Source organism: Myotis yumanensis, unplaced genomic scaffold, assembly GCF_028538775.1.
Source record: "Myotis yumanensis isolate MYYU_CA2020_CCGP unplaced genomic scaffold, mMyoYum1.0.hap1 SCAF_1, whole genome shotgun sequence".
Lineage (NCBI taxonomy): Eukaryota > Metazoa > Chordata > Mammalia > Chiroptera > Vespertilionidae > Myotis > Myotis yumanensis.
In genome coordinates this window covers 180,502,177-180,530,174 of record NW_027223752.1, presented here as the reverse complement: position 1 = coordinate 180,530,174, position 27,998 = coordinate 180,502,177, and the positions used below count along the sequence as shown (strand labels likewise).

The 27,998-nt window shown below is 41.2% G+C and overlaps 1 protein-coding gene across 5 annotated transcripts in view; it reads right to left on the bottom strand.

Moving 5' to 3' along the window:
* The window catches only part of SNCA (synuclein alpha), a 111,253-nt gene extending 107,411 nt beyond the window's left edge, over nucleotides 1-3,842 (bottom strand). For 2 of the 5 annotated variants that reach the window (XM_070392718.1, XM_070392738.1), the window contains exons 1-2: nucleotides 3,480-3,571; nucleotides 1,926-2,071 (exon numbers count right to left, since the gene is read on the bottom strand). In XM_070392718.1, the coding sequence (XP_070248819.1) occupies nucleotides 1,926-2,046 (121 nt within the window). In that variant the 5' untranslated portion in view covers nucleotides 2,047-2,071; nucleotides 3,480-3,571. Of the gene's footprint in view, nucleotides 1-1,925; nucleotides 2,072-3,337; nucleotides 3,442-3,479; nucleotides 3,572-3,748 lie in introns of those variants that run through there. The other 3 variants (XM_070392729.1, XM_070392726.1, XM_070392721.1) reach the window with 3 other exon arrangements.
* Nucleotides 3,843-27,998: the final 24,156 nt, after the last annotated feature.

The window sequence follows — 27,998 nt, the reverse complement described above, 5'->3', positions numbered from 1 at the left end:
ATTCACTAAAAACTTGTGGCGGACTGGCATGGCCATGGCATACTCAGCCCCACATTGGGCGCCTTATGTGCCACGCCAGCTCAGCCAGGTTTGGTGACCCTGAGAGGGGGCGGTGAAGGATGGAGAAAAGACAGACAAGAGAATGAAAGCTGGGTCTGGGTGGGACGCTGTCCTCTCTGATGGAGAGAGACAGCGCCACGGACCACAAGCCATGCCTTTATTTTATAGCCAGATTCCACGAGGCAAAGTAAGGGCGTGGTCAAGATGTTTACAACATTCTCTTGGGTTTCGATCCTACTCAATTACATGCACCTGAACTCTATCAAGCCCACATCACTCAGACACGTGGGGCCACGTGTTCCGACCATAGGTTCAAGCTTACAACTATAGCTGTTGGCTATAATTGTGCTGGGAGGGCTCTGCCCTCCAAGCTGGGACTTGCATGTGGCAATGAGAGGACTGTGCCCTCTCATTAGTCCGAGGCTTGAACCTGTCCAAACACTGTAGCTGCTCTCCACAAAAACTAATCAAGTGAATGTTATTATTATAAAGAAACTTTAAAGTTACTAAGTTATAAAGTAACTCAAATCAAAGACTATTCGTAAGCATGTAGTTGCACGACTTGGAAAACTGAGGACAACTATAAAGATATTGATTACCTGCATGCCACTATTCAGTATTACAAATTCCATCTAAAAAGACATAATTTACACTTCACAAGAAAAAACTTGAAGTTAACTTATCAATGTTGTTCTCTTGTAACACTTTAATTCAATGAGTTCCTGAAAATATGTTCTAAGATCATGTAAGTAATTAAACTGAAGATTTGTGTTAAGATCAACCAACATAAGAGTCTATAAACCATGAGAAAAAAATAATATGAGAAACATCCATAAAAATCACTCTAAGAATAACTTTTCTCCAGCCCATCCATATTGGAGACAGGGTAGCATTCTTTCACCCCACAGATATGGGCATAGAACCCTACACCACTCACTAGGCTCATCCCCCACCTTCCTGCTCATCCTGTGGCTACTGCTGCTACAGGGCCCAACAGAGCCTGTGGAGGAGCTCAGAGGAGAAAGAGGAGAGGTGGAATGGGCAGTGTGTGCATGTATGCATTTGTGTCCCTGTGGACAAGTGTGTATATATGTGTGTCTGTTCCTTTCCCAAAGGATCTGAAGTTTGTAAAATAATACTCAATCTAACATAGTTTAAGATAAGAAAAAGAGAGTCAAGGTCTTCATGAATGCTCCAAGGTGGGGATTTAGGGGAAGGTACAGATGATAAGCATCAATCTCATTGCTTATTTTGTGTATCATTTGAGAAATGAACTATATAAATGTCGCTGAGATGTTAATAGCAGCCCTCAAGTACTTTCTTGAGCTCTTGGTCTCCAGCTTGCCAAGTGATCTCGGGGTATCACTCCACCTAAGACATTTCTGTCCTTTCCTTTTCAGGTCTCTTGTTAGGTACCCCAGGACCATATCAAAGTCTTTTTTTTTTTTAAAGAATACTCTAAAATTAGCAAATATTCTTCATAACGACAAAAGAACCCAAAAACCCCGGAATGATTTTGATTCTTAAAAATATTCTAGATCATATATTAAAGTACTGATTTAAAAAAACCCTCCAAAATAGTCATTTATGCACATAAACATTTTTTAAAAGAAACAAAAAAAGTCCTTGGCATTATTGCAAAATTCAGTAATCTGGAAAAAAAACACACAAAAGATTACTCTCACTTCTTACTATTAGCTCAAATATACACATTTATCTACCCACACATAACTGACTCCATCCATCCTTTTGACAAGTGATGACGTAAACATGAATCAAGGGAGAAATATCAGCATTTAGAGCATCAATCATCCTCACTCATCAGTCATAAATAAATATCAAAATGACACTCGGGGCTTACCTACCTACATAGAGAACACCCTCTCTTGTCTTTCCTGCTGCTTCTGCCACACCCTGTTTGGTTTTCTCAGCAGCAGCCACGACTCCCTCCTTGGCCTTTGACAGCCCTTTCATGAATGCATCCATGGCTAATGAATTCCTTTACACCACGCTGCAAAACACAAAATACATTTTGAATGAGAACTTTGGGGTAAAACAAAACTAGAAACACCCTGAAAGATCAGTAGAACTCCCAAAAGTGTGAGGCTCTTTTAAGTGCACCCTTATTTCCACCATTGGACAAAGAAGCCTTTTTTTAGCTTTTGCATTAAAAATTGAGCATACCCCATCCATCTTGGCTAGTCCAAATCTAGCTGCCTAGACATGGATTGGAATGAATCGTCTCAGCTGTTCTCACTGCATTTCCCAAGTGGAGTTGCAGGAAAAGATGGACCCCTCTCTCAACTTCCCAGGGTCCAAACGGTGACAGTGTGAGAAGTACGTTCAGAAGACAGATCACAGGGAAAGAAAGGGAGCTGGAGGCATGGGGTCAGGGACTCTCTGAAAATGAACCCCAGAGGAGGACTAATTGGCAGACCGGGAACGGGGAGGGAAGAGACCTGCACACCCTGGGTGTGGCTGAACCTCAGGCCAACTGGGAACCCACCCGCACTGGCTCTAATCCACCCCACCAGCCACCCCAGCCCCAGCTATCTACCCAGAACAGGCACCCGGCCCTCCCCGCCCGCCTCCAGGAGACGCGCGCCCGCCACCGCAGGGGGCGTTCTCTGAGCTCGCGTCCGCCGCTCCCGCACCTGTTAACCCCTTAACCTGTTGACTTGCCCTGCTTGCACTTCCATTTAACTAGTTGCCCAACACAGCTCGTTTTCGGAGAGAACCGAGAAGGAGGAGCAGAGGGGGCGGGGGGGGGGGGGGGGAGTTAAGGCGAGAGAGAAAGTTGGATGCTCTCGCTCCCTCCACCACCCTCGCTTTTCCCGAAGGAAAAGCTGCTCTCGGAGAAGCCTGACCTCTCAGCCTGGGAGAGGAAGGCAATGTCGGCATCGGGAGGAAAGCCTGGTCAACTTACTTTCTGCAGGCTCAGCGCAGGGAAATGGACCCGGCTCGGAGAGAGACTCCCCGGGGGTCCTCCGGCCGCTCAGCCCCCGCCAGGTGTCGCGGAGACGCCTCTCCCCCCCGGGCAGGATGCGCCAGGACGCACCAAGCTTACCTCGGTCCCTCTGCTGCCCAGGCGTCCGACACCCCCTTCCCTCCTCAGAACACTAAACAACCCCAAATAGGATTTCCACGGGAAGAGGGGGGACTCGGAGCGCACCAGGAGGGCAGAGGCGGCACCCGGAGGGGGTGGTCCCCAGAGCGGGCTGCAGGCGGCACAGCCCAGCGTGGAGAGGCTGGGGTCGCGGGGGGCGAGCCCACGAACCTGTCGTCGAATTGCCACTCCCTGTCCCCAGCACGAGAGGGTCCCGGAGAAACAGACGGGGGTCTGGAGGGAAGGCGGGGAGAGAGCGAAGGATGCTAAAGGCCAGGCTCGGTCCCGGGTCTGCTCTAAAGCCAGCACCCACCTCACCCCGCGTCGCTGCTCCCGGTCGCTCGCTCCCTTTCTTGGGTCCCCTTCTCTCGTCGGGATCTTCCTCCTCCTCCTCCTCCGCCTCCTCCTCCTCCTCCTCTCCTCCTCGTTTCCCTCCTCCCTCCCCTCCACTCTCCACCCCCGCGGCTGATTTGTCAGCGCCTCTCCCCGCCCCTCGCCCCGCGCCAGCTGCCTTCCGCGCCGGGTGCGCTTCACTCCGCTCCTCGGATGGGGGTGGGGGTGTGGCTGGGGGGAAGGCTGTACCTCAGCTCCAGGCAGGAAGGTGGGGGCGTTCTGCGCTTCGCCTCAAGTTCAGGGTCACGGGAACTCTCGTGGCGATCCGAGCGGTTAGGATTGGGCTGACATCTTCCCCTCTCTCCCACCCCCCTCCTCCCCTCTCCGCCTCTCCTTCTGGCTCCTCACGGGGACCCCTACGTCAGAGCCACCCTGGGGGCGCGGGGTCTGGGGATCCACCACCAAAGGTAGAGCCGATCTCTGGCGAGCTGCTGAGGAGGCGGGAGGCTCAGAAAGGCGCTCCCAGCCGCACCACCTGGAGCACGTTTCCCTCGAGTCGCTCAGATCTGATGAATGGTCGTAGGACACAAGGTTAAGGCTGCTTTTGCTCAAATATATTCCAGGTTTCTGTTTGCCCTTCACCTGGCCTGAGCCTGAAAGGGTCCCGCGGGTGGAGAGGAGACCAGGAAGGATGAGTTACAGGTGCAGGAGGCAGGAGGAGGCTGGTCAAATCCTCTTTCCACCCCACTATCACCCTTTTCTTTTCCACCAATCAGGGGCTGCCAGGCACAGGTTTTCCCATCAGCTGAACCAGGAATAAATATTCCCCAGCCGTCGAAACCAAGCGGTCGTTAGGGTTTTCGTTCTCGAAATGGGATTTACTTTCCACGCTCAAGTGCCTGCGTGGAGGAGAAAGATCCAGCGTGGGTGTGTCCTCCTGAACCGCCACAGCCGGTTTACCCTTCGCCCCTTCTGAAACCGAGACGCTGCACACCTTCCTGACTTCGGATCCCGCTTGCCTGGGAGCTGACACCCACCCCTTCGCTCACACGGACCCACAGACACGCACGCGCAGGTTTCAGGACGATCATTGCATCGCTTAACGCGTTTTCACCTCTTTGGGAGCTGGAGGGAACGCAGCTGTTCCCCATCACACCAGCACGGAGAACCAAGCTCCGCCCTCTCACCGAATGCCTTTGCTTGCTTTGCCTGGGAGGATGATTTCAGCACCGGAAGAAAGAAAGCCAACTTTTGGCCCTGTTCTTATTTTGGTTTTGTGTTTATTTGGGGGTGGAGGGATGCTTTCTCTGACCCTGGCAGTCACTTGGTCTGAAATTCGAATCATATGCAATTTAAATCTAAAAAAACAACCTGTTTGAAAGCAACAGGGACAGGAAATAAGAATATGTATGCTTAAACAATTCCTCCTATTATGGACCTGCCCTTTCTAAAACTAGTCTTTCCAAAAATCTCATGTTTTGTTTCATTGGGGTCAGAGGAAGAAGGTTAAACTTGAACGTGGGTTTGTTGTCTGGCTTTGAGACCTCGAACAAGTTCTGTCCTCCTCCTGTTCAGTTTTCTCTTATAATGCGATGAACCCAGACGATGCCTCTCTTTTCAACTTTTTATTATGGAAAATGTTCAAAAATATACAAAAGTGGAGAGAATGGAGACCCCCTGTGTATGTCTCCCAACTTCCAGCATTTTTAAACATATGGCTAGTCATGTTTCATCTTTATACGCACCCACTCCCCAATTTTTATCACTACCCCCTCTACATTTTTTACTAAATTCCAAGAATTACATCTTTTGCATTTGTATATATTTCAGCAGGCACCCACAAAATATAAGAATTAATAAAAAATAACCATAATAATTTTAGATGGTCTTTTTAAAAAAGCTAAGTAAATTTTATTGACCATGAAATGCTCAGATCTTAAGTAGTTCCTTTACATCAGTTTTCAAAAATACAGACATTAGTGTAATCCACATCATTTTGAAAACATAGGAGATTTTCATCACTGGAGAATGTTCCCTCATGCCCTCCTTAGTTTATGTATTTTAGACTTTCAAAAATGGAATCATACAGTATGAACTTCTTTTGTATCTGTCGGTGTCTTTCACTCAGCATAATATTTGTGAAGTTCATTCATGTTGCTGCATGTATCAGTAGTTTGTTTCCTTCTATTGCTCTTGTTTCTTTTTATTATTGCCAATAATAAGTGGTTCCCACTGTGGCCCACCATGACTAGGTACCTTGACAGACTGCTATGACAATTATTTAATATACTAGAGGACCGGTACACGCAATTCATGCACTGGAGTGGGGTCCCTCAGCCTGGCCTGCGCCCTCTTGTAGTTCAGGAGCCCACAGGGGATGTCTGCCTGCTGGCTTAGGTCGGGTCTAAGTAGGCAGTCAGACTTCCCTCTCACAGTCTGGGACTCCTTGCTCCTAGCTGCTTGGCTCCTGTTCCTTAGCACTGCCATGGATGCAGGAGAAGCTCCTGCCACTGCTGCTGCACTTGCCAGCCGTGAGCCTGGCTTCTGGCTGAGCTGTGCTCCCTCTGTGGGAGCGCACTGACCACCAGGGGGCAACTCCTGCATTGAGCATCTGCCCCCTGGTGGTCAGTGCGCATCATAGCAACTGGTCATTCTGGTCACTTAGGCTTTTACTATATAGATTATTTCATATGGCATATTTATAGTAACAGGGACCTCCTTGAGACCCAGGGCTTTAAAACAAAGAGGGGAATACAATAGATATTTTAGGCCCCACTCACTGAAGACCAATGAAAATATTATTTTGAGCAGTTACTTTTTTTTGTTTGTTTTGTTTTTTATTTTCTTTATTGACTAAGGTATTACATATGTGTCCTTATCCCCCCATTGCCTCCCCTCAACCCCCCCACTCATGCCCTCACCTCCATGGTGTCTGTGTCCATTGGTTATGCTTATATGTATGCACACAAGTCCTTAGGTTGATCTTTCCCCCTTACCCTCACTCTCCCCTGACTTCCCTCTGAGGTTTGATGGTCTGATCAATGCTTCTTTGTCTCTGGATCTGTTTTTGTTCATCAGTTTATGTTGTTCATTATATTCTATAAATGGGTGAGATCATGTGATATTTATCTTTCTCCAACTGACTTATTTCGCTTAGCATAATGCTCTCCAGGTCCATCCATGCTGTTGCAAATGGTAAGAGTTCCTTCCTTTTTACAGCAGTGTAGTATTCCATTGTGTAGATGTACCACCATTTTGTAATCCACTCATCTGCTGATGGGCACTTAGGCGTTTCCAAATCTTAGCTATGGTAAATTGTGCTGCTATGAACATAGGGGTGCATGTATCCTTTCTGATTGGTGTTTCTAGTTTCTTGGGATATATTCCTAGAAGTGAGATCATTGGGTCAAATGGAAGTTCCATTTTTAGTTTTTTGAGGAAACTCCATACTGTTCTCTACAGTGGCTGCACCAGTCTGCATTCCCACCAGCAGTGCATGAGGGTTCCCTTTTCTCCACATCCTCGCCAGCACTTGTCGTTTGTTGATTTGTTGATGATAGCCATTCTGACAGGTGTGAGATGGTACCTCATTGTCCTTTTGATTTGCATCTCTTGGATGATTAGTGACTTTGAACATGTTTTCATATGTCTTTTGGCCTTCTGTATGTCCTCTTTCGAAAAGTATCTATTTAGGTCTGTTGCCCATTTTTTGATTGGGTTTTTTATCTTCCTTTTGTTAAGTTGTATGAGTTCCCTATAAATGTTGGAGATTAAACCCTTATTGGATGTAACATTGGCAAATATGTTTTCCCATGCAGTGGGCTTTCTTGTTGTTTTGTTGATGGTTTCTTTTGCTGTGCAGAAGTTTTTTCATTTTGATATAGTCCCATTTGTTTATTTTCCTTTAGTTCCCATTGCCCTAGGAGCTGTATCGGTAAAGATATTGCTAGGACATATGTCTGAGATTTTGTTGCCTTTGGATTCCTCTAGTATTTTTATGGTTTCCTGTCTTCCTTCATTTTTTTGCATGTACCTGTCCAATTTTCCCAACACCACTTGTTGAAGAGACTGTCTTGACTCCATTGAGCAATTACTTTTTTGTGCTTATTATAGGATAGCATGATTCCACACCTTTAAATAGTACTTCATGTTTGGCAAAGGAATAGTGTACTGTATCATTTAATCATAGCAAATAGGTAAGTTTAAGTTTAATCATGTACCTTTTATACACAGGGAATCTGAGGCACAAAGAATTTCAGTAACAGGACTAGACTCTCTTGCTCTAAAGTGGCAGAGCTGAGATAATCTAGCAGGAACTGGTTCAGAAGGCATATTTATCTCTGGAATTGGCTGTTACTCTCTGAAACTTTACAGAATGGGTGTAATATCGGATAGGAGAAAAATGTGAGATCTTACTATGTTAAAATTGGCTTTTGAATTTGGATATGGCAATGCAAATCAAGAATTTATTTTATTATAAAACAGTATATTCATATTTGAAATTTTGCCTTTCAATGTTGTTAATTTAAGTAGGGGGAGATGATTTTTCTCACCACGCACAACAAAAGGGAAAAAAGAATTGTAAAACAATTTTTGTTATTTTAAATTATAATTCTATGTTTTATTCTCCTTTTCACCCCTTAAAGTTCATTGCAGACAGTAAGCATTCAATAAACTTTTAATTACTGATAATGACACTGCTTTTGTTCTAACTGTAGACTGTTAGCTCTGTATTCTTAAGGAGGCAGAACTACTCAAGAATAAAGAAGGGAACTGGAAATGAATAAAGATTTTTTTCATTGATTAAAATCATGTCCTTGAGTAAACTTTTAACTCTCTAAATATAACTTTAAACTTCAATCTCATTGAATAGTCTGTACCTCATAAGGAATATGGAAGAACAACCTATTGGGAAGTATTACTAATGTGCACATTTTGTTAATGCCATTGCTGCCAGAGGAGTACATGAGTGGGAATCCTCCACTGTTCGTGGGAGTGAGGTTCTTAGGGCACTGCTGCAATAGGCACTTTCAGAAGTCCCCACAGGAGAATGAGAGGTGATTTTATTGGCATGGAGTTACATTCTTCAGGTTGCAATGTCCCATTTCCCTTAAGCCAGTCCTCAAAGTGGGGCAGCTGGGTGTTCAGCAAAGCCAGGCACAAGGCCAGTGTCCAGAGCTTCCATTCCATGTTGCAGCTGGTGTGGTTCAGCATCCAAACTAATTAAAGTCCATTAGTCCATGTGTGGAGCCCCAATGGCCATGAGCTACCTGCGCGCAGGGAAGCAAAGCCCACTGCAACAGGAGTCACAGGAGCCCAGGGCCCTGGAGCCCAGAGAAAGTGAAGAGCAGGAACTCCCTTTGTTTGGAAGTTTTAAATATTCAGGTTTAGCTGGCTTGCAGTAGCCATGCCCATCATGGCCACTAATTGGTTCCCAGGTGTGACTGGCAAACAGGCAGGCATCTTCCCACATCATTTAGACCCGAATGGGCACGTCTGTAAACTGCCTTTGTCTGGTCCCTTCCGCCATCCATCAGCAGGGAACAGACTTGGAGAATGTTTGGCAAAGCTGGATAAATCGCATGCCTGTGTCCAGTCTTCCCTTTTCTCCTTTGCTGTTAAATAATAACTAGGTTATTACAACAGCATCATCACAATCATACATGTTTGGTTTCCTCTTTGATAAATAAATTCTGAATATTTTATTATTCTTTCATAGTATTGTTTTATTTGGGTTTAATGCAGCCAGTTAGCTAACAGAGCAACATTCTATGAAATGCATGGATAAACCAAAACTCTCTCTGTCTTCCCCATAAAACAACTGATTTTTAGATGTGCCATGAGGTAAGCTTGTGTTGTAGAGTAAAATGGCATAAAAAATAAGGAAGCTGTGAAAAAAGGTGGCAGAGTAAGTGGAAGCTACATTGACACTCTCCCAGGATAAAACTGGAATTACCACTAAAATATAGAAAAAAAACATCCTGAATAATGAACTGAAGACTGGAGAGAACCCTTATAACCAAGGACAGAGAGTGGAGATCACATAGGAAGTGCAGAGGCAAGAGAGGGGGCTTCCCAGGATCCCAAAGACAGCAGCTAAAGTTCAGGAGGCATATCTCAGCTGTGGGAGTTCCCACTGAGAGCTCTGGGGTCTAAACCCCAAGCTGGTATTCCCAGCTCAGAGCACCAGAACTGAGAAAGATGCCCACATGACATCTGGTTGTGAAAACCAGTGGGGTTGCTGTCTGCCAGGGAGAGACAGCTGAAAATGCAGGGCCTCTTAAAGGGCCAACACATAAAATTTTGTGTGCAACCACTCACCTTGAGCTCTGGCAGAAGGAGGACAGAGTAGACTGGAGCTGTGGGAGATTTCAGGTTGGGGGCTCTGGGGTCAGAGCTCCGGAGGCAGTCACCCCAGTTTCCTGTATTGAAACACTGCCCCATACTGCAGAGAACATCTTTCTCAGACAGACCTTTACCATCCAAGTAGCTTTTGCCTGGGGGGCGGGGGGAGCAATTGCCTTGACTTCACTGGATAGATATCCCAGACAAAACAATCAACAAGGAAACAGTGACTCTAAATGACACACTAGATCACATGGATTTAATTGACATTTACAGAACATTTCACCCCAAAGCTGCAGAATATACATTCTTCTCAAATATACATGGGTTATTATCAACGATAGACCATATGTTAGGACAAAAAAAAATGTCTCCACAAGTTCAAGAAGGTTGAAATCATATCAAGTATCTTCTCAGATCACAATGGCATAAAATTAGAAATCAACTATAGTAAAGACACTCAAAACCATTCAAATACATGGAGACTAAATAGCATGTTAGTGAGTGGGTTACCAATAAGACCAAGAAATAAATAAAAAACTTCCTGGAAACAAATGAAAGTGAACACACAGCAACTCCAAATCTATGAGACACAGCAAAAGCAGTTCTGAGAGGGAAATTAATAGCATTACAGGCCTACCTAAAAAAAACAAGAAAAATTATTAATAAACTATTTTAACCCTACAACTTAAAGAATTAGAAAGAGAACAACAATATCAGCTGAGAGTAAGTAGAAAGAAGGAAATAATAAATATCAAAGTGGAAATAAATGACATAGAAACTAAAAAAACTAAAAAAATACAAAAGTTTAATGAAAAGTTTAATTAGTTCAAGAGCTAATTCTTTGAAAAGATAAACAAGATTGATAAACCTTTGCCAGGCTTATCAAGAAGCAAAGAGAGGGGACCCAAATAAACAAAATCAGATATGAAAGTGGAGGAGTAACCACTGAGACCACAGAAATACAAAGGATTGTAAGAAAATACTATGAACAACTGTATGCCAACAAGCTGGACAATGTGTATAAAATGGACAAATTCCTAGAAAAATGCAATCTCCCAAAATGGAATCAAGAGGAATCAGAAAACCTGGATAGACTAATAACAACTGATGAAATAAAAGTAATAATAATAAAAAAAAAACTCCCAGCAAACAAAAGCCCAGGTCCAGATGGAGTTTTACCAAATATTCAAAGAAGAACTAACACCTATACGCCTCAAAGTATTTCAGAAAATCCAAGAGGAAGGAACACTTCTAAACTCTTTTTATGAGGCCAGCATTATCCTAATTCCAAAACCAGATAAAGACACTACAAAGAAAGAGAATTATAGGCTAATATCCCTGATGAACATAGATGCTAAAATCCTCAACAAAATATTAGCAAATTGGATCCAGCAATAAATGATCATACACCATGACCAAATGGGATTTATTCCAGAGATGCAAAGCTGGTACAATATTCACAAATCAATAAATGTGATACATCACATAAACAAACTGAAAGACAAAAATCACATACTCATATCAATAGATACAGAAAAAAGCATTCAATAAAATTCAACACCCATGTTTGATAAAAACTCTCAGCAAAGTGGGAATAGAGGGATCATACCTCAATATGATAAAGGCCATATATGAAAAGCCTACAGCCAGCATCATACTCAATGGGCAAAAACTAAAACCATTTCCCTTAAGAACAGGAACAAGAAAGGGATGTCTGCTTTCACCACTTAGATACTTAGGAATAAACTTAACGAAGGAGGTAAAAAACTGTACTTGGAAAACTACAGGACATTGAATAAAGAGGTAGAGGAAGATATAAAGAAATGGTAGAATACATTGTATTCATGAATTGGTAGAATTAACATCATTAAAATGTTCATACTACCCACTAAATCTATAAATTCAATGCAATCTCTATTAAAATACCAATGGCATATTTCACAGATCTAGAACAAATACTCCAAAAATCTATGGGGAACCAAAAAAGACCCTGAATAGTCACAGCAATCTTAAGAAAGAAGAACAAAGTTGGAGGGATCACAATACCAGATATCAAGTTACACTACAAAGCCACTGTAATCAAAACAGCCTGATATTGGCACAAGAACAGGCATTGGAACATCAATGAAACAGAACAGAGATCCCAGAAATTGACCCAGGTGATTATACTCAATTAATATTTGACAAAGGAGCCAAGAGCATACAATGGAGTAAAGATAGTCTCTTTAATAAACGGTATTGGGAAAATTGGACAGATACATGCAAAAAAAAAAAGAGAAAGTGAGAGAAAGAGAGATACTAAACCAACTTACACTGTACACAAAAAAAAACTCAAAATGGATAAAAAACTTTAATGTAAGTCATGAAATCATAAAATCTTAGAAGGCAGCAAAATCTCAAGACATCTCTCATCTATATATATAAAAGCCTAATCGATCAGCTGACTTGCCAGTAGCTATGACATGCACTTGCCTCCAGGGAGCACACATTCAACACAGGAGCTGCCAAGCTGCGGTGACTTGGCAGCAGCAGTTCTCAGGTGACACACCAGGAACCAGAGAGGAGGAATCCCGATTCTGGGGTGTGTCACCTGAGAACCACCCTCTCACAATCTGGGACCCCTCGGGGGATGTTGGAGAGCTGGTTTCAGCCCAATCCTCACAGGCCAAGTGAGGGACCCCATCGGTGCATGAATCCATGCACTGGGCCTCTAGTAGCTATGTGTTTTCCTAGGGGAAGGGAAACAAAGGAGAAAATAAAGAAATGGAATTACATAAAAATAAAAAGCTTCTGCACAGCAAAAGAAAACATCAATAACATGAAAAAGGGAGTCTACTCTATTGGAGAACATATTTGCCAATGATACATCTAATAAGGGGTTAATTTCCAAAATATATAAGAAACTCATACAACTTAATAAAAGGGAGACAAACAATCCAATTAACAAATAGGAAAAGGTCCTAAATAGATACTTTTCCAAAGTAGACATACAGTTCGCCAAGAGACACATGAAAAAATGCTCAGTCACTAACAGTCACTGTTATGCCCAGATTTCAAGATCCCCAAGAAACCACATCAGGGAGCCAGCCAATCCAATGCAAAAGCATAAGAATCTGTATTTCAAGCTAGCTTGAGCTCCCCATCCACCAGACTCACCAACACAACGGCAAGCCAAGTGGCTGAGAGTCAGAACCCCGCCTAGAGATGGGTTTAAAAGGGGGGGTTGGAGTAAGGGGAGGAGAAAGGACTGTGCTCTGCCGATTGGCCAGGCACAAGTTGATGTCTTGTTCCTGGGTGTGGCTAGCAGAGTTTTAGACTTCCGGGAAGAAGCTTCTTGCCAAGCACATGGCCAAGGTAAGATGGAGGACGTAGCCCTTACCCTGGGGCAAGATGGAGGGCCTAGCCCTCGCCCTTTCAGTCACAGAGGTACAAATTAAAACGATAATGAAGTATCACTTCACACCTGTCAGAATGGCTACCATTAACAAATCAACAAATGAAAAGAGCTGGCAAGGATGTGGAGAAAAGGGAATCCTGGTATACTGCTAGGATGCAGACTGGTGCAGCCACTACGGAGAACAGTATAGAGTTTCCTCAAAAAGCTTAAATATGAAACTGCCATTTGACCAAGTGATACCACTTCCAGGAATATATCCTAAGAAACCTGAAACACCAATCAAAAAGAATGTATGCACCCCTATGCTTATAACAGCACAATTTGCAACAGCAAAGATCTGGAAACAGCCCAAGTGCCCATAAACAGATGAGTGGCTGTGTGTATGTTCCCCCACGTCCCGCGTGGTTCAAGGTTCAGGATCTGGAAGAGGGGCCACACACAAATGAAAGAGATGAGACAGGAAATAATTTGGAAATTGGGGGGGGCCAGGCCAGAGCCCATCCCAAGAGGATGGACTCTGCTTTTGCTCAGGCCTTGCCATCCTTTTATTTAGTTTGGGATACACCTATAGCCCTTAGGCAGGCAAGTTCCAGTAACAGACAGACTATCTTATCAGTAAGGATTTACATGATCATCTGGTGGGGAAGATGCTTCAGCTACCATTGTCTGGACTAAACAGTGGGTGCATAGCCCTGACCTTTGCCAGGGCTCAAAGGTCACCAGCCTTCCGGGTTCCTTGTCCGCACCTCTCTGCTAATGAAGACAATGGGCGGCTTCCCGCATGGCTGAAGAAGCTATGCTACATTTATACCATGGAATAGCATGCAGCAGTAAAAAAAAAAAAAAAAAAAGGATCTCTTACCCTTTGAGACAGCAAGAAGAGACGTGGAGACTATCATGCAAAGGAACTAAGCCAGTCAGAGAAACACAAGTATCACATGATCTCACTCATATGTGGAATCTAATGAACAAAATAAACTGATGAACAAAATAGATCCAGAGACATAGAAACCTGGAACAGACTGATGAATTTCAGAGGGAAAGCTGGGGTAGGTGGGAAGAGATTAACTAAAGAACTTATATGCATAACTCATGGATATAGATAATAGAGTGGTGAAGGTCTGGTGTGGGGAGTGGGAATGAAAGGGCGAGGGCTAGGCCCTCCATCTTGCCCCAGGGTAAGGGCTACACCCTCCATCTTACCTTGGCCATGTGCTGGCAAGGCTTCTTCCTGGAAGCCCAAGCCTCTGCTAGCCACACCCAGGACTTCTTTAAACTAACCAATGACAATCAAGGGAAGTCGCCATAGATATGACCACATCCTGTGTAACAAGACACCGACTTGTGCCTGGCCAATCGGCAGGGCCCACAGTCCTTTCTCCTCCCCTTACTCCAACCCCCCTATAAAACCTCTCTCTACACAGAGTTCTCTCTCTCTGCTTCCTGCTGCTGTGTTGGCAAGGTGGGGGAGCCGAGCTAGCTTGAATAAAGACTCTTATGCTTTTGCATCGGACCTGGCTGGCTCCCTGGTGTGGTTTCTTGGGGATCCTGAAATCTGGGCATAACAGGAGCAGGCTAGAAAGTATCAATGGGGAAAAAAGGGGGCATCTGTAATACTTTCAACACTAAAGATAAATTTAAAAAAGAAAAGAAAAATAAGGAAGCTGCATATGACCAAGTGATTAAAGAGGCTTTAATCTGTTTCTTATCCTCTATTTGCATCTTCCTCTCATCTGCAAACGTATGAAAAACATGTGGTAGTGAGATCTCAGCAGGCTTCTTCTCCTATAATTTCATAGTGGGCACAGAGGGAAAGCCTAATGCATACAGATGAGATGACATTTTGTACCGTCTTGGAAAGAGGCTGAACTTCAAACAGTACAATGGGATTACTCAAAAGAAATACGAAGAGCAATGATAAGGGAGTATAGTGTCCAAAAAAGGTTCTCTGGTTTGATCCCATGGACAATTTCATGTTCCCACAATATCATTCATTGGCAGCACAGAGTAAATGGACATTTGTTACAGTACAATGTAATTTAGCAAATAGTACTTTAGTATATCCTCAACAATGTAGAAATTGTGACAAGAATGTGCCATGCAAAATATGTAAAATTAAATTGCATATCATTTAATATATATTTTTAGTTTTCAATTATAGTTAACATTAAATATTATATTAGTTTCAGGTATGTAACATAGTGGTTAGACATTTATATAACTTACTAGAGGTCAGGTACACGAAAATTCGTGCACTTGGGGGGGTCTCTCAGCCTGGCCTGCGCCCTCTTGCATTCCAGGAGCTCTCAGGGGATATCTGACTGATTGCTTAGGCCCTCTCCCACAGTCTGGCCTCCCTCTGCAGGAGGCGACCAATGGGCCAATCAGGGGATGCCTGGTGATCAGGGGACGGCGCTGTACAGCGAGCAACTGGCCCCATCCCCCATCACCCTGTGCCGCTGCCAGTGGCCTTTCTCTGTGGGAGGTGACTGGGCAGGCTGATCAGGGGATAGCACCAACCAGTGAGTGGCCAGCCCCACCCCCCAATTGCCTCTCTGCTGCCGCTGGTCACCACTCCCCCACCCCCCATTGCCATTGCCATCCCCTCCATCTACCTGCTGACACATGCCTTGGCTGACCTGGCACCTCCTGCTCACTGGCCCCATCTCCTGCAGACTGCCGTTTGGTCAATTTGCATATTACACTTTTATTATACAGTGGGGCCTTGACTTACGAGTTTATTTTTTTATTTTATTTTATTTTTTTAATATATTTTATTGATTTTTTACAGAGAGGAAGGGAGAGGGATAGAGAATTAGAAACATTGATGAGAGAGAAACATCGATCAGCTGCCTCCTGCACGTCCCCCACTGGGGATGTGCCTGCAACCAAGGTACATGCCCTTGACCGGAATCAAACCCAGGACACTTGAGTCCGCAGGCCGATGCTCTATCCACTGAGCCAAACTGGTTCTGGCAGACTTATGAGTTTAATTCGTTCCATGACGGAGCTCGTAGCTCAAATTACTCGTATGTCAAATCAAAAGTGAATGAGTGAGACACATGATGCTGGGCTGATGTTGTGGCGTTCACTGTGACGTTCACTGCGCCAACTAGCGGTGGGGTATCTGAAGCTGGCTCATAACCGGAATTTTAGCTCGCAACTCAAAGCAAAAAATCGGCCGAGAGACCGCTCGTATCTTGAAAAACTCGTTAGTCAGGACACTCGTAAGCCAAGGCCCCACTGTATAGGATAAAATGATTCCCCTGATAAGTCTAGTACCCACCTGGCACCACACATAGTTACTACAATATTATTGACTATATTCTCTATGCTGTACTTTACATTCTTGTGACTGTTTTATAACTACCATATTGTACTTAATTCCCTTCACCTTTTCATCCAGTCTTCCAATCCCCCTCCTGTCTGGCAACTATCAGTTTATTCTCTGTATCTATAAGTCTGTTTCTGTTTTGTTTGTTCATTTATTTATTTATTTTTAGATTCCACAAATAAGTGAAATCATATGGTCTTTCTCTGTTTGACTTAGTTCACTTAGCAAAATACCCTCTAGATCATTGGTTCTCAACCTTCCTCATGTTGTGGTGACCCCCAACCATAAAATTATTTTTGTTGCTACTTCATAACTGTAATTTTGCTACTGTTATGAATCATAATGTAAATATCTGATATGCAGGATGTATTTAGGCGACCCCTGTGAAAGGGTCGTTTGACCCCCAAAGGGGTCGCGACCCACAGGTTGAGAACCGCTGCTCTAGACCCATCCATATTGTTGCAAATGGTAAGATTTCACACCTTTCTATGCTTGAGTAATATTTCATTGTATATATGTACCACCTCTTCTTTATCCAACCATCTATTGATAGACACTTAGGTTGCTTCCACATTTTGGTTGTTGTAAATAATAACACAATGAACACAGGGATGCATATACCTTTTAAAATTAGTGTTTTGGATTTCTTTAGATAAATACACAGAAGTGGAATAGCCGGGTCACAAGGTAGTTATATTTTTAATTTTTTGAGAAACCTTCATACTGTTTTCCATAGTGGCTGCACCAACTTGCAATCCCATCAGCTGTGCATGAGGGTTCCCTTTGCTCCACACCCTCACCAACACTTGTTTGTTGACTTATTGATGACAGCCATCCTGATTGGTGTGAGGTGATATCTTATTGTGCCTTTAATTGGCATTTCTCTGTTGATTAATGACATTGAGCATCTTTTTTTGTATGTATTTCTTTTTTTAATATAAATCTTTATGGTTAAAAGTATTACATACGTCCCTCTTTTCCTCCCATTGACCTCTTCTAGCCAGTCTCCTGCCCCGCCTCTCCTTCACACCCCGCCCCAGGCCTTCACCACCCTATTGTCTGTCCATGGGTTATGCATATATGCATAGAAGTTCTTTGGTTGATCTCTTCCCATCCATCCACCTCCCACCCACCCACCCCGCCTGAGATTCATCAGTCTGTTCCATGTTGAGAATCTTTTTATATGTCTATTGGCCAAACTGTATATAATTTTAAATATCCCTGTGACTTTTGTGGTACTAAAAATATGAAGACATATAAGATTCCAAGATTAAAGACTTTAAAGTCAGATAGAAAATATATTTAAATATTTAAGATCTAAACAGTTCAAATGACTTTAATATTAGAAGGAAACACATATTTATGAGCTCAAGAAATTCACTAAACTCTGGGGAGCATGGTAGACTTCTGAGTGGAGGGACTTGGTACAAGTTAAACTTGGTAGCAGTGACTCAGAGTGAGTAGCTAACCTCTCTAATCTCTAATTTTCTCAGTTATAAAATGGGGATAATATTTTACTTGTGTGTGATTGTTGTCAGAAATATGTAATATGGTTTTAGGGAATAAATATAATGTTAGCAAAGAAGAAGCACAGTGGAATCTCTCAGTACAAGTAGTCATAACCTAGCCCCCATGTTTCAAGGTGCCCTAGAAAATACTTTCCTCATTGAAGTAGTTTTCAACCTTATTCCCAGCCCTTCTCAACCTCCCATCCCACCCCAAACATACCTCAGGTATCTGATGCCTCTCCTTCCATAGCTTTGGCTTCCTATGGTAGGTAAAATATTTCCAACCAGGGATGGAAGTTGTGAAGAGATAGAGTGGGGAGATTCAAGGAGCATTGGTAGGAGTTATTAATGTAAAATCTGCCAAGTATTCTTTTTTCTCCCTAATGTATGGATTTCAATAACATCACTCACAGCAGCTTGCATCAGTAGCCTCAAGAAATATAGAGACAGTGATAGAATTAGCATTCTTTATATTATTAACTGTTTTACATTCTTGGAACCTAGTTTCTTTAAAGGGGCAGCAGCCGAGCTCCGTGTGAATTCTGCTTATTTGTCAAGGTAGAAAAATCAAGGATGTAACAAATGGTGTTCCAAATTTGCCAGACTTGTCGTGACAGTGGCTCTGAAAGGCTTCAGAAGGAATATCCAATTCAGAGATAAACCAGCCTCTAATGTTCCAGGCGCGTGGAGAATTGAAAGACTGATAAGAGAGTGACAGATCTAATTCTTCTTTTAATTGAAACTGTGTTCAGAAAGGCAGAAAAAGAAATTGATAAAAAATAATTTCAAAGGAATTTATAATGTTTTCTGTAGTATTTTGAACTAAAATTATAATGCCTTTGTAAATAGGGAAATCATGGCAATTTAATAATATGAGCATGTTTTATATAACATCAAAATTACCCAGGCATCTAATGTATTTCCTTCTTTAGATTTGAGAGCATGAAGTAGCATTTAAGAAATTATCTTCAACACTATTTTAAAAGCATATCATGCCTAACTGATTTGACTTGGTGGATAGAGCATCGGCCTGCGGACTGAAGGTTCCTAGGTTCAATTGTGGTCAAGGGCATGTACCTTGGTTTCGGGCACGTCCCCAGTGGGGAGTGTGCAGGAGGCAGCTGATCGATGTTTCTCTCTCATTGATGTTTCTGACTCTCTATCCCTCTCCCTTCCTCTCTGTAAAAAATCAATAAAAAAATATACATATTTTAAAAAAGCTTATCAGTAATGTTTTAAAACCTTGTTATGCCACCTTATTATTAAGAGATTAAGAAAAGGAAATTATTCAGAGAATAAATTACTTCTTAATGGTTACTTGATAAATACTTTAATATTAAAACATATCTACACTAACAAATACAGATTTGTGGTGTCATTTTACTATAAAACATTACATTGTATGATGTAGACAATTAATCAGTTATCTATTTTTAATCTATTTTTCAATTTTATGAAAATTCCTTAAGATATGTTAAAAATTGAATTGGATTTCCCTGACAGGACTGACTGAAATAACATTCAATAAATATGACTTTCCTTTATTTTTTGTTACACAAGTAGTACATGCTCATTTTTTTAAGTACATAAATGTATATAGGAAAAAGGAAAAAAACAAATATAGGCACAACTCAGACATATTGAAGATTTAATTCCAGAAACTGAAATAAGCAAGCACAGGCATACCTCAGAGATACTGCAGGTTTAATTCCAAACCACAGCAATAAAGCAAGCATTGTTATAAAGTGAGTCATGATCTATATGCTTTTGGAGGGTATTGCCTATATTTTTGAGAAACACACCTGTGAAGAGCAATAAATTAGAGCACAATAAAATGAGGTATAGCCTGGCTGGTGTGTCTCAGTGGTTGAGCATCTACCCATGAATCAGGAGATGGAGGTTCAATTCCTGGTCAGGTCACATGCCTGGGTTATGGGCTTGATCCCCAATCAGGGGGTGCCGGAGGCAGCCAATCAATGATTCTCTCTCAGCATTGATATTTCTATTTCTCTTTTTCTCTCTTTTCCTCTCTCTGAAATCAATAAAAACATACTTAAAAACAACTAAAAAAGCCACTAGATATGCTGTAGAATATCAGTATGTCCAGCAACATGTGATAACCTGTTGACTTTCTTATTAAAAATTAATTTAAAAATATGTATCAAAATAAGTCACTATGCCCATACCTTTTGACTAAGCAATTCCACTTCTGGAAATATACTAAGAAAACGTTATATACTCAACGATGTATTTTATGTATTTTAAAAATGCAGTTTTAAGAATGCTCCTGCATTTTCTATAAAATGTTTTTATTAAAAAAACAAATAAATAAATAAAATAAAATGTTTTTATTAATGCAGTGCAAAAGTTACTGATTAAGTACTTATCTATGGCCACTTATTCCTTATGTGATATGTGACACAACTGGTAAATGATGAGGTACATTTTCCCCATACTCTTTCTTCTAAACAGCACACAATACAGCTGCAAATACTTGCAGTTGACCTTTTCCCCACTTTCTCTCTGCTCTTTAAGAGATAGAGGTTAGCTAAATCTACCTCATAAATTTGTGAAAATGGATGGAACTACTGCATGTAAATAACTATTATGATGATATGTGAAAGAACTGATTCTACTTATAAAACATATTTTAGGGGGGAAACAAGAAGAATAATTATTTTACTGCCCTTTTCCTATAACAAATGCTTCATATGACAAAATAATGTTTGCAGAAGTAAAGGATTGATTTAGTTCTGTACACAGAAAAGCTACTATTGGATAAAAAGAGAGTGAGGTTATAAAAACTTTCATTTAGGTAGAAAAACACAAAAACAAAGGTCATACATCAAGAACATTCTACCTTAAAGAAAAGAAGAATTGGCCCAAGTGTATCTCGTATTTATTACTTATTTCTCAAAATAATCTGTTTAAAAACATTCAATTTTATTGTCTTTAAAATTACAACTCCTGAAGAAATGATTGGCATCAGAATGTGAGGCTGAAAGAGGGAGAATTCAATCATATGTAGCATACACCATCATATGTTCAACTAGAAATCTAAGCAAGTGTGAATATTTGAAACAAATTAGAAGAGCCAAAGTTAAATCAGAGATGACAATATTTGAAAGCATTAACATCTCTTCTGTCTAAAATAATTATCTTCCCTTCTCTTTCAGAAAAGGCAGCTCTACTAGAATAGCTTCAAAAAAACCCTATCAGATTGCATCAGAATTGCCAGGTACATCTTGGCTGTCAACATTTGAAATAGTTGATGAGCTTACAACTTTGTTTTAAAGTGTACAATATTTAATTAACAACCATATATATGTAATTAAAAGAGTTGCATATAAACTATAGTGTTTTACTTAAGGACGTTTTGAATCTTGACTGAGAATATTGCAAGTAGGGAGGTTCCCCTATTTTTACTATAAAGCTGCAGGAATTATCTTGCAGTGGTACAGAGCGACTTATCTGAAGAGTAAAGGCTCTCGGGCATCTTGCACTGAATAGCATGGCCTGAAACTGACCTAGCAGAGTGGCAGAGAAGGAGAGAAGTGGTGACACAGGGCATGTGTTTCTCTCCATTGTGGAAAGGGTCAGCATCTCAGAAATTGATCTCCAAGGAAAAATATCTGTATGGAGTCACTGGTCCCTATCAGGAAGAGGAGCATGCTCTTTACTTCCTACCCAAACAAGACAACATTTCAGAACAGGTATTCTATTGATTTCCGCTTATAATAATTAGCTAGCAACATCAGTGGAATTATTTTATACATAATATTTTTGTCTATTAAGGCATTGGTTATGGCCTGGATGACATATACTAGTACTCTCATGATCACTATAGTCCTACTTCTCAAGATTTCTTCCACATTTTTCTTTTTCCTCAAGAGGGAAAAATGAATTTAACACTTCCCAAATAAGGCTTAATTGCATAGAAAAAATGTTATACTTTTTAGAGTGCTAATTAGAGCCAGTAATAATATGACAAGTCTCATCTGAAATCCTTTCAAATATTCTGTCAATGTTGAAATGGTGTTGAGCTTTTGCACCCTTGCCAAATATGCAAATTAATTTGTTTCTATGGATTTAGAGAGGGCGATTATGAGACAATTTCCCACATATGAACTGCATTTTCTGATTGACATATTGAGACACCTAATGAAGGTGAAGAGCGATACAGAAGTCTCCATGAATACACAGAAGACAGAAATTAGAAGGTGCACATAACTAAAGAGGCTCTCATTTAACCAGGATTTTTCCTTCCCTCTTTCATCTTATTCTTTAAGTATTTTCCTTTTATTTCTCATGGCTTTTTTCTTTCTAAAATACATGTACTGGTCTTGATTTAAGTGGTAGAAATTTATTTACCAAGACATGGATAACCAGTGGGTGTAACATCCCAAGCGTATGAACTGAACTGTGTCCCTCTCACGTTCATATGTTGAAGCCTTAATCTCTAGAACCTCAGAATGTGACTCTGTGTGAAGATAGCATCTTTAAAGGGGTAATTGAGTTTAAATGAGGTCATGGGGGTGAGCTTAATCCAATACTACTAGTGTCCATATAAAAAAAAAATCAGAGCACAGGCACACACGGAAGACAATGTGAAGCCACTGGAAGAATATGACCATCCACAAGCCAACAAGAACAGACGTGACAATGAACCAACCATGCTGACACTTTGATCATGGACTTCTAGTGCCAGGATAATGAGAAATACATTTCTGTTGTTTAAGCCACCCGCTCTGTGATGCTTAGTTATGGTAGCCCTAGCAAACTAATACTTCAAGGTGTGGCTACACGATGAGTCTTGTCCAGGAAAGTTTGTAGAAGCTATATGACTGGCCCAAGATTAACCACCCACTATCAGACCCATAGATGATGTGGAGGCCATATTTTTTACCATATATACTAGTCCCTTTGTCCACTCTCTCATAATCAAATATTTCAGGAAATAAAAGACATAGAATTAGCACCATCCCATCCTCTCCTTTGAAAATGCTTGTTTTGCACTCTGCAGACTTCAGGGGTTAGAGAGCAAAACCTGGGGGTACAGAGCAAAAGCTGGCACTGTGAATACTTTCAGATAAATATGCACAACTAGCTATAAAGTTTCAAAGCTTAAATTTAAGGCTCCAAACCCAGACACACCAGTACCACATGACTGTTATCATTTCAGCTCTCATTCTTTGAAAAAAGTAATGGTGTGGAAGTTAACCTAAAAAATCATTAGTATAATAAGGCTTAAGAATTTAAAGAACTGAATTATAATACGTTTATAAAGAATGTGTTTTCTAATTCTACCATCCTTTTTATAACTAGCTGGAAGATCATAAGCATCCATTATTAATTTCTGAACTTCATACCTTATAGGCCTTTCCATTCTAAACTGCCCAGGCAATTAAGTAGAAAGTATGCATGTTACAGCCACTGGGGAAAATAGTATGGAGTTTCTTCAAAATTATAAATGGAACTCCTATTTGACCTAGTAATCCCACTTCTAGGAATATATCCCAAGAAATCAGAAACACTTATCAGAAAGGACAGATGCACACCTATGTTCATAGCAGCACAATTTACCATAGCTAAGATTTGGAAACAGCCTAAGTGCCCATCAGCAGATGAGTGGATTAAAAACTGGTGGTACATCTACATAATGGAATACTATGCAGCTGTAAAAAAAGAAAGAACTCTTTCCATTTGAAAAAGCATGGATAGACATGGAGAGCATTGTGCTAAGCGAAATAAGCCAGTCAGAGAAAAATAAATATCACTCATTTGTGGAATATAATGAACAACATAAACTGATGAACAAAAACAGATCCAGAGACAGAGAAGCATCAAACAGACTGTCAAACTTCAGAGGGAAGGCAGGGGAGTGGGTAAGAGATCAACCAAAGGACTTGTATGCATGCATACTAGTATAAGCATAACCAATGGACACAGACACTAGGGGGGCGAGGGAATGTACTGGGGGTGAGGGTGGCTGGGGAGAGGTGCACACTGACCATCAGGGGGCAGACGCTGAATTCAGGAGCTGCCCACAGGCCCCAGGCCAGCCAAGGCAGTGTCAGTGCCCGCCCCCACCCCCATCACCCCACTGGTCACCCCACAGATTGAGCATGATTACCAGACAGACCTAGGGACCCTACCCATTCACCTTAATTCTTTTCCTTTTCTTACACACGTTTCACCTTTACTAAATTTATTATTCTTACTCTCCTATTAATGAAACCAATTTATCCAGACAGTAGAATTATTGATTTTTGTAAGGTGAAGAAAATTACTAGAATAAGAAAGAACAAGTTGGAGAAACTCACTCATCTTTCTCCATTTTTATTACCTGGATATTAGATGGTTTATTTCCTAGACTCAGTTCTGGAGCTATCAATCATAACAAAAACACTTTTTAAAGACAGAACTACTGGGGCCCTGCAAAGAAAATGAAAACTTGAGAGCTGCCATCCAGTAGATTCATGAATCCTTTGGGAAAAATTAGACTTCTCTAGGTACCATGTTAGTTTGATACTATTTTCCTCAAATTTCTTGTCTTTACAACTACAGTAGAATGTGCTTTGTGGCATGTTGGGTATACTCAGTGACAAAATGGTGATTCAATGAAACTTTAAAATTGCAGCCTCATAAGTGCTAAAAAGGAGCACCAGATATAGAGATGATTACAGACCTTCATGGCAACATGAAGGCCTAGTCTCCTTATATACTAAAAACAATATTTATAATAAAATTACTGTCACATTTTCCACCATTCGATATATAGTAAATAAGGGATCTTGATTTCAACATTGGGAAGATTCAAAATACAGGATATTGCTGTATGAATAAACACCACAGAAGAGGATACCCGCAGTAGATAAGAATTTATTAATAATAATAATTTATAATAATAGTAAACTATTTTATAGAGTCCTAAAATAAAAGATATAATTTATTAATGAATATTTAAAGTTTTGATATCCTATTAATAAAAGCCTGATATACAAATTCACCAAACAACCAGCAGAACTACCGGTCACTATGATGTGCACCTGCATGTAAAACAAGAAAACGTACAAAGATTAAGAATCTACCACCTCCCATAGGATTGAACCTGAAATCTAAGTTTGTGCCTTAACTGGGAATTGAACTCAAAACCTTTTGGTGTATGGGATGATGCTCCAACTGACTGAGCCACCTAGCCAGGGCTGCATATTTGTTTTTTAAATTCATGTAGTACATAGCATTTATTATAAACTAGAGGCCTGTTGCACAAAACTCATACATGGGGGCAGGGGTTGTCCCTCAGCCCGGCCTACACCCTCTCCAATCTGAGACCCCTGGTGGTCAATGCACATCATAGAGACTGGTTGTTCAATTGTTTAGGTGCTCCGCTATTTGGTCTATTTATGGGCTGTCCAACTGCCGGTTTAGGCCCAATACTGTGGAAGCGATGGGTGGCCTACTGCGTGCAATATCATGCAATGGGCCACTAGTCTATCTACACTAATAAAAGAAAAACATGCAAATTGGTGTCACTCTGCTACACCCAGCAGCCAATCAGAGCGACTATGCAAATTAACCCAACAATGATGGTGGTTAATTTGCATACACAAACTTGGAGTGAAGACTGAAGCCTGAAGACTGAAGCCTGAAGACTGAAGACTGAAGAGGCTTGGCTGTGGCTGCAGCAGAGAAGCCAAGCCTCACTGCGGCCAGACCAAAGGCCTGGGTCCTGGGTGCTGGAGGAAAACTGGTACCAGCAGCCAGGGGAAGGAAGGCCTATTGTGCAAATCTTCCTGCAACGGGCTTCTAGTATATATATAAAGAGGTAATATGCAAATTGTCCATTACGGTGTCACAGTAATGACTGTGGGTGGGCGGGGCTGGCGGATCACCCCTAACTGCCCTCCCCTGCCAGCCTGATCACTCCCAACTGCCCTCCCCTGCCAGCCTGATCACTCCCAACCGCCCTCCCCTGCCGGCCCAATCGCCCACAATTGCCCTCCCCTCCCAGCCATCTTGTGGCATCATCTTGTGACAGCCACCTTGTGGTGACCATCTTGTGATAACGTGAGGGCAGCCATCTTGTGGTGGCCATCTTGTGATGACATCATGTGTGATGCCACCTAGGCTTTTATTATATAGGATATGCATATGTGTGTGCATATGTACCCACATATATATAGAGAGATGTATAGATACATGTGTACATATATTTATGGTCAACTAAGTGACCAGTAGGAACTTATAACAATAGCCATTTTCATCATTCATATTAGTTTTTAAAATGGCCAGTCTCACAGTAAAACCATTTTGCTTATTAACTGGCATACAGTCTGAATTAAAGTACATGATTTTAATTAATAATACCAATTTAAATTCTTATTTGTGTCTGAACTAACATTTTTAGTATAAATTGCTGAGAAAAGTTTTAATTCATACCCTTTTCATAAACATAAGGATATTAATATGTAGTCCTTATGTTTCTTTGAACTCATTTTAATAATTTAATAGAGTCATCGCTTGAATGCTTTAGATACCTCACACATTCTTTGTTGTTTTTTTTTAATAACAAATTACTGTTTATTACTTATTGACAAAACACTTAAACTTTTAAAATTCTTAAACTATGTCTTCAATCCTTTGACATTGAAATTTTTAAAAACTTGCAGTGTTTTCACCTGATTTAACATTTAACTTTTAGAGCCAGCAGGTGTTTTAAACCTCAATAAGGCAAAAGGAGATTTGACATGCACTAATACTCAGTGTTTACTTAAAATATGGGGAATTTCCACCGGACAAAGTGCCAGGTGGTTTCTATTCAGGGAGAATGCTGAGTTCAGAGGAACTAGCAGTAAAAGTTTTAAATTCATAATGCTAGACTTAAAGCTAGATTTTAAGTGACTGAAATGATAAATGGCCAGTTCCAGGAAGTTTCTCAGTAAACATGAAATGTTCACAAGAAAGAAAAATAACATTTCAAGTGCTTAAGGTAGGATTTTGTTTGCTCCTAAAGTAATAACTTCCTGTAAGACTACTGACTCAACACCCTCATGATGGTGTCATCACCCAGGATCATCAGGAAGTATCTTTTCTCCATCTCCTGACACCTTCTTCCCCAGCCCTATATCTAACTGGCACTGACCGTCCAGTATGTTATGCCTAGCCCTAGCCTTTTTGGCTCAATGGATAGAGCATCGGCCTTCAGACTGAAGGTTCCCAGGTTTGATTCCAGTAAAGGGCACATACCTGGGTTGCAGGCTCGATCCCCAGCACTGGTTGGGCTTGTGTGGGAGGCAACCATTTGATGAGGTCTCTCTCAAATTGATGTTTCTCTCTCTGTGTCCCCCTCCACTTTCTCTAAAAATCAATGGAAAAATATCCTCGGATGAGTGTTAACAAACAAACAAATAAACAAAAGATTCAAAGCAGCTCAGAACAATTTATCAACCAACTTGAAATATTTACATATATTGGAAAGTTTTATGACCCTTTAAGTAACATAAGCACACATGTTTATTTAGAATAGTGAAATACTTGCTACCACAATTAAACTCAATATTGTCACCGAATCTAGCTGTCGGAAAATTCTTACAGTATCCCAAATGATACTATTTACAAATTTATGTTTTATTGCAGGAAAGTGATTCAAGATAGAAACAACATTAAAATAAGTAAATGCATCAAAGCCATAGACTGTATCTTTAAGTGTCCATAGTGGTCAGATGTAGGCTCCTATTATCCTCCCTTTTTAGGGTCTGTCTACTTTCTCACTTGCATTAGGAACAATCTACATGCGCACAGAATTCCTCAGAACCAGGAGGCATAAAACGGAAAGTAGGTTGAGTTTCTTATACTCTGCTAGTCACATAGATATATTTTTTTCTGTAATGACCCCCAGTGGTATAGCTT